The sequence below is a fragment of the Prionailurus bengalensis genome, chromosome B1 (assembly GCF_016509475.1).
Source record: "Prionailurus bengalensis isolate Pbe53 chromosome B1, Fcat_Pben_1.1_paternal_pri, whole genome shotgun sequence".
In the NCBI taxonomy this organism is placed as follows: Eukaryota; Metazoa; Chordata; class Mammalia; order Carnivora; family Felidae; genus Prionailurus; species Prionailurus bengalensis.
The window spans coordinates 127,598,848-127,606,570 of record NC_057344.1 but is presented as its reverse complement, the minus strand read 5'-3'; the positions used below and the strand labels follow the sequence as shown (position 1 = coordinate 127,606,570).

The 7,723-nt window shown below is 40.4% G+C and overlaps 1 protein-coding gene across 6 annotated transcripts in view; it reads left to right on the top strand.

The window, feature by feature from the left end:
• The first annotated feature begins 575 nt into the window (after positions 1-575).
• SMARCAD1 (SWI/SNF-related, matrix-associated actin-dependent regulator of chromatin, subfamily a, containing DEAD/H box 1) overlaps positions 576-7,723 on the top strand; it is a 79,600-nt gene continuing 72,452 nt past the window's right edge. The window contains exons 1-2 of one of the 6 annotated variants that reach the window (XM_043572171.1): positions 576-717; positions 1,333-1,574. In XM_043572171.1, coding sequence (XP_043428106.1) covers positions 1,385-1,574 — 190 coding nt within the window. In that variant the 5' untranslated portion in view covers positions 576-717; positions 1,333-1,384. Of the gene's footprint in view, positions 718-831; positions 1,053-1,332; positions 1,575-7,723 lie in introns of those variants that run through there. The other 5 variants (XM_043572181.1, XM_043572180.1, XM_043572178.1 and 2 more) reach the window with 5 other exon arrangements.

The following is a 7,723-nucleotide window of genomic DNA, read 5'->3' as shown; positions in this document are numbered from 1 at the left end:
GTTTTGTAGTAATTTCTCTTTAAGGGAAATGCCAACCAGAGGATCAAATTAAAACACAGGAAACTGCCTGTTTAGCCAATGCTAGGACAAAAAGAGTAAATATTCTAAAGGTAATATTTCGGTCAACATACATGAACGGTCATATTCCACTCTAAGAACAATCCAGCGAACAGTGGGGAGGCAGTTCATATGCTCTGAAGTTCAACATACCCGGCTTTTTACTTCTTATTATTTAACGTCTGCAGGCCTCAGTTTCCTTTTTTTGTATAAAAAAAAAAAAAGGCTTCATGTAAGGGTTGATTATTCACGTAAAATATCTAGCACAGTATCAACATGATACTATGTATAAATTATACAACACATTATACATAATACATAAAATACTATATTATTATTATGTTACTTATTGGCATTGCGCAATTTATTACTGTTTCATTTAATAACTCTCTAGCTAACCTGGAGAAAGAGGCCATAAACGAGCTCACAAGCGTAGAGGCGGGTACGAATTACCATGGCAACAGCGCGCGCCTAGACATCTTCCGCTCGCGCGTCGCTGGGGAAGAAAAAAAAGCCTAAGCTGCGTGTTGCGTCATCACCGCGCGCTCCTTTGGTCTCTCCGTGCTGTTTTGGAAGGTCCCGGCCCGGCTACCGTCGCCCCACGCCAGGAATTATTTTTTTCTTTCAACCTTTGTTACATTGCATCGAGCCTGCAAGACTGTAAGTACTAAAGAAAGAAAGAGGGCGATTGGGTGATCATTAAAAGAGATGCTGCAGCACACTCTCCACCTCTGAACCCTCCCTGTGTTTTCTTGATCCTATCAGCTTCCTCTCAGCTGGGATCGCGCCGCGTCAACTTCCGGGCGGGTGCCCGCCAGCACGGCCTCCGCCGCTCCCCTTCTTTGGCCCCTTTGTGTCCCCGCAGTATCGAGGCGCGGGCCCTGGCACGTCTTTTCTCGAGGCAGGGAGCACCGTAGTGCAGGGAGCCTCTCACTGTGGGCGGGGGCGCGGCCCGCAGGGGGGTTAGAGTGGGGAACGTGCCTGCGCGTGCTGGGGTAAGAGGAGGTTGCACGAGGGTCAGCGTGTGGTTTGAGGAAGGCGGGGCGGGGAGGGGGGTGAAGAAGGGGAGTAGAGACAGAAATGGAAAATTTTAAAAAGATATCCCTGTTCACCTTCTGATCATTGTGGCCTAACAATGAGGCGCAGCCATAATAGTCATCCTGTGCCACTGGCATGTTTGTGTGCTCTTAATTGCCTTGGGAATGAACTGCTAAGGCTTTGTATATTTTATATTGTTTTCATGGCCTCTTTTTCTCTTTTTATTTTTTCCTGCAGATAGTTCATTTAAAGCTCTTAATTCCACAGGGTGGTGGTGGTTTCTGCCAATATGAATCTTTTCAACTTGGACCGTTTTCGCTTTGAGAAAAGGAGTAAGATTGAGGAAGTGCCCGAAGCAACCCCCCAACCCTCCCAGCCTGGCCCTTCTTCACCAATTTCTCTTAGTGCTGAAGAGGAGAATGCTGAAGGGGAGGTTAGCAGGGCAGGCACACCTGATTCAGATATAACTGAAAAAACAGGTGAGTTACAATGTTGCAAATTGATGTAGCATCAAGAGGTATTTAGAAGATGAAAAGCAGAAGAGATTCTAATATTTATTCTTGATGTTATATGTACTAATACATTGTTCTCCACCTTGCGCTTTTAAATACGGCTTTGGGGCTGCCATAGGCACCATTGTACCATCAACTGAGCATCCATAGCTTCTTCAGTTTTATGTGAGTTCTTGGAATGTGGCCCAGTGATGGAAGTTGATATCTGAATTTAGGTCATCCTTAGGTCAGAATAGTTGCTGCTGGAAGAGAAACTAGGTGATTCAGTCCTATGATGTAGACTGAGTCTGCTATTTGGCCAGGCGTTTATATTAATTCCGGTATTTTCCAAAAAATAATTGCTCACTTAGTATGAACCAGACTTTACTCAAGGTGCGTGAAGACCACCTCTGAACAAATGAAGAGCAGATCTCATTCAGATTTTGCCACCACTGGACTTCTGGAGATTCCCCAGGGTGCAAATGAATAATTGGTATTGTTCAAGGTGAATGAACCATTTTTAACTTCTTAAGCTGGTTGTCACAGACAATAACACGATTTGAGAGGAAGCCAAAAATTAGCATTTCCATTTTAATCTATGTTCTTTGAACAATTAACAGAAGATATTTGAACTCTTCTTACGTTTTAGGCATAATACTGAGTACTACGCAGTCTCATTTAATTTGCACAGCAGTCCTGCAAGATTTTATCCACATTTTGTTGAAATGAGACCCAGAGAAGTTAAATTGTTAGGAAGTTGATAGCACTGGAACTCAAATCCAAGCAATCTAATTACTGAGCATAAACTTTTAATTGTTTGCATTATGCAGTTTCTTTTGAAGGGTGAAAGGAATATTAGAAGTTTTATTTTAATGTTTATTTTAGTAATTCCTTTTTTAATGCAAAACTCAGTATTTCCCTAGCAGCTTTTATGTTGATGTGGCCCTGACAAGATTGGTAATACATATGTTGTAATGTTGGTATCTTATTTTGTTTGCTAGTCTTCTGTTTAACAGTGATGGCAGACTCCCTACAAGTTATCATTTGAATCACACCTCAGAATACTGGGGTATAATTGGAACATGGTGGAATGATTTGGTAGGTTGAATTATGTGGTAATGAGGAGTCACATTTGGAAAAGCTTCGTTTGTATGAAAGGTTCTGAACTTGTCCAAATTCTGTGGGGGAACCACAGAAGCCCAGGAGTGATGTCCTTGTGTCCATTCCTTCAATAGATACCTACTCTGCATATCATGCTCTAGTTAATATGTAAACACCCAGGTACTTTAATATTTTAACAACACATGTATTAGTCTGTTTCCTATGTAGTTAGAGAGGGCTGGGAAGGCCAATGTGTAGGCATGGGATTTTGAATCCTTAGAAGTCTCGGCTGCTTCATTTTAGTTAAATTAGACATTGGACAAATTACTTACAATTTGAGATTAACAATTTTTTCATCTCTAGAATAAAAATCACTTTCTAAACTGGAGTTCAGTGGAATGTTTTTATCAATATTAATGTAAAATTCTTAATTGTCTCTTCCAGTCAGAAGATGCTGGTCTACTTTTTTTTTCTGTTTAAGGAGATTTTATTCACCTTTATTGGGATTTTTTTTCCCTTATGTGTACACTTTTACTACAAACTGAGATTGCCTTTACAAATCACATGGGTAGTCTTCATGACATTGGGAAATAGAAAAATTAAGTTTGTTCTGAGAATGGTAAGAAAAGATGACTGTAGGTGGTACTGTGAATTTGGAAGAATCTTAAAAACAAAGGTTAGGTTTCAATTTTACATTGTAGTTACTAGGGATCCATTAAAGCCCTCTCAGATAGAAGGGTAAAATGATGAAAGAAAGTTGTTTTGTCAAGAAAAATCAGTCTAGCAGTCATGAGTACTGTACATTTTTTGAAGGGAGAGAATTCATTTAGGAAGCTCTTTTAATCTAAACTTGATTATGATAGAAAGGGAGAAGGAACAGATATGAAATATTTCAAAGAAAGAAAGGGCAAAGTTTTACAACCAAATCTGGAGGAGGAATGAGATTAAACAATAATTTTAGTTTAGGTTATTGAAAAAAATGGTAGTTTTGTACATCAGAATAGGTATAAGGGACCCATCCTCAGCCATTGGGCATGCCTTTAAAAATTCAAATAATAATTAAATGTGCTGCCCCCAATGTAGCATGTCGGACAAGACCTGAGGCAACTTAGCATGGGGTGGGGAGTGCTGACCGAGTGTTGGAGTTTGGGCCCCAGTAGAGGACAAGGTACCGAAGTTCGTTTAGAATCCTAACTAGATAATGGAGATTAGGGACTCATTGGTTGGGATGTGGATTTTGACCTTACTTCCTTTATCACCGTATAACTTCTTATTCTACCATTGTGTGATAAATGCTATATTTGCTTATTTACAATGGGGCGTTAGGGTCTAAATCAGGTCTAAATCATCTAATTTTTAAAAAATTTTTGGGGCGCCTGGGTGGCGCAGTCGGTTAAGCGTCCGACTTCAGCCAGGTCATGATCTCGCGGTCCGTGGGTTCGAGCCCCATGTCAGGCTCTGGGCTGATGGCTCGGAGCCTGGAGCCTGTTTCCCATTCTGTGTCTCCCTCTCTCTCTGCCCTCCCCCGTTCATGCTCTGTCTCTCTCTGTCCCAAAAATAAATAAAAAACGTTGAAAAAAAAAATTTTAAAAAAATTTTAATTCTACTTATTTTTTAATTTACATCTGAATTAGTTAGCGTATAGTGAGTGCAACAATGATTTCAGGAGTAGTAAGTAGTGCCCCTTACCCATTTAGCCCATCCCCCTCCTGTAACCTTCTGTTTGTTCTCCATATTTATGAGTCTCTTATGTTTTGTCCCCCTCCCTGTCTCTATATTATTTTTTATTTCCCTTCCGTTATGTTCATCTGTTTTGTCTCTTTAAGTCTTCATATGAGTGAGGTCATATGATATTTGTCTTTCTCTGACTAATTTCACTTAGCATAATACCCTCCATTTCCATCCACGTAGTTGGAAATGGCAAGATTTCATTCTTTTTGATTGCTGAGTAATACTCCATTATGTATGTATGTATGCATGTGTGTACACACACACACACACACACACACACACGCCACATCTTCTTTATCCATTCATCCATCGATGGACGTTTGGGCTCTTCCATTCTTTGGCTATTGTTGATAGTGCTGCTATAAACATTGGGGTGAATGTGCCTCTTCAAAACAGCATACCTGTATCCCTTGGATAAATACCTAGTAGTGCAATTGGTGGGTCATAGGGTAGTTCTACTTTTAGTTTTTTGAGGACCCTTTATACCGTTTTCCAGAGTGGCTGCACCAGCTTGCATTCCCATAAATCATCTAATTTCATAAATAGGATGGGAATTGTAAAAATTACCTGTAATGACTCTTTCAGCTAACTCTTAATTTTACCAATCTTAAGATCTTATTTCCTACCACTAAGTTACTGTGTCACAGCCACACCTTTTTTATTTTTTTATTTTATTTATTTGTTTTTTTAATGTTTATTCTTGAGACAATGTGAGAGACAGAGTGCAAGCAGCAGAGGGGCAGACAGAGGGAGACACAGAACCTGAAGCAGGCTCCAGGCTCTGAGCTGTCAGCCCAGAGCCCGGTGTAGGACTCGAACTCACGAACCGTGAGATCATGAGATCATGACCCGAGCCCAAGTCAGACGCTTAACCGACTGAGCCACTCAGGCGCCCCCAGCCATACTTTTTAAAAATATGGCAGGCACAGCGCAATCTTTCCTTCTTCCCATTTGCTCTTTCTTCTGCCTCCAAGACCCTTCCTGCTGATATTTGCATATAACTTTGGGCTTAGTGATATATTTACTGCCTTTAGAAGGCCTTCCCCATCACAGTCTTTGAAGTAGCAACTCCAGCCCCTCCCCCCCCAGCTGTATCTACTGTATTTTTCTATATAGTATTTATTACTGCCTAACGTGGACTATATATTTGTGTCTCCCTTATTAGAAGATACCCATGCGAGCAGAGAGTTTGTCTATTTACTTGTTCACCATTGTTCAGAGCAATGACTGCTGTGTAGTAGGCTCTTAATAAATATGTGTTGAAGGAAGTAGTATTGAATAAGTGGGGTGATACTAGTAATTGTACAAATATTTGAAAATATCCTTCCTCCTGTTTATAATCTTGAAACAGTCTCATAGCTGTCAGGCATTCTTCAGCCATGGTCACTTGAAACTGCCTTTGATACAGGACAGGCTCCCTTGATCCAATCCGGCTTTTGGATATGAGATGACATACACTTAACTTGTGGGCACCTCTCCCTCCCAGGTATTTTGCTTTTATTGTATCCAGAGTTATTAGTGATTATTGCTTACACATTATTTCTCTCTTTTTCTTTGACCTTTTTGAGACCACAGTGAGTTTCAAGGGAATAAAATGATGGCAGATGAGAGAGGAAAGAGCTTATATTTTATGCATAAAGAATAAAAATATGAGCAAAGCTTGATCCTCAAGGAGCACGAGGAGAAAAGGACATGTATACGTACATAGTTAAAATGGTATAACGTAATAACTCACAGGGGAAGATGTTAAATAGTGTAGGATTGCAATGCAATTCAAAAATGCTCATCTATTCTTCCTGGGCAGGATCAGGAAGAGTCACAGAGAGATTACTTTGGACCCTAAACAATGAATCAGGGCTTATTTGGTGAACAAGAGGTGAAAATATATATTGCTTTGAAGTGTGGTATGTCTATGGGAATAGGAAGGTTGTGTTATCTGTGGAAGAGGAGGTTTAGGGCTGTATGGATGAAGCTGAAAAGATAGAAATGTAAACTGCTAGGTTGTGAGGGGCCTTTTTATGCTGTGCCAGGAAGGATGGACTTTTTTGGGTATATGCTATAGAGCATTTTAGTATGAGAAGACCATTGATAAAGCTGTTGAATTAATTGAAGTCTAAATATGGGAAAATGATAGTAGGACAGAGGAGGCATTTTAGGGAAATTTTATATTTCAGTATTTGATGGTATTTGGTGATCAAGTAAATGTGGAGAGTTTAGGGGCACCTGGGTGGCTCAGTCAGTTAAGCGTCAGATTCTTGATAATGGTTAAGGTCATGATCTTATGGTCCATGAGTTTGAGTCCCACGTTGGGCTCTGCACTGATAGTGCAGAGCCTGCTTGGGATTCTCTCTCTGTCTTAAATAAATAAACATTAAAAATTGTTTAAATAAATGTGGAGAGTTTAAAGATAACTCAGATATTTCTTGCTTAAACAGCTGGGTGATTGGCACAGTCTACTGAATTAGTGTATTTAGGAGAAAGATACTAAAACATGTTGAGTTTCAGTTCTCCTATTTTATTTTTTTTAATGTTTATTTATTTTTGAGAGAGAGACAGGTGTGAGTGGGGGAGGAGTACAGAGAGAGGGAGACAGAGAATCCAAAGCAGGCTTCAGGCTCCAAGCTGTCAGCAGAGAGCCTGATGCAGGGCCCGAACCCACGAACCGCGAGATCATGACCTGAGCTGAATTTGGACGCCTGACCGACTGAGCCACTCAGGCGCCCCTCAGCTCTCCTATTTTAGAAGCGAGATCTAGTAGAGAGTTGAACATTAGAGTTTGTAGCTCAGGGATGGTTGGAACCTGAGAAATCAACTTTGGGGGTCATCATTATAGTATTTAAAAAATGTCCCCAAGCACAGTGTATAGTAAAAAATATTTAATGATGGACAGATGAAGGGAAACCAGTGGAGGTATAAAGGATAACTAGAGTAGTCATAGAAAATGATAGTACCTTGAAAGCTAAAGAAAGGTGAGTTTCCAGTTTTGTGTGTAGTGAACAGTATCAAATACTGTAGAAAAGTCAAATTGGATGGGAACTGATAGAGACCACTTTCCTTGGAAATTAAACGTTGCGGTTAACCTTTTACAGACCTTTAACCCTTTCAGTAGAAAGGTAAGGAAGTGAAGATTAGTCTTTCAAGAAGGGAGAGAAACAACTTGACAGGAAGGCAGTGTCAAAAGATGTTTCAGGATTGTTGGACTGAGATACTTGTTGGCCAAGGGGAAGAAGCTAGTGGAGAGGGAAAGGATGAAGGGACGGGAGGTATCTGAAGACAGGCATCTAGGGATAGGAACAGGAGCACAG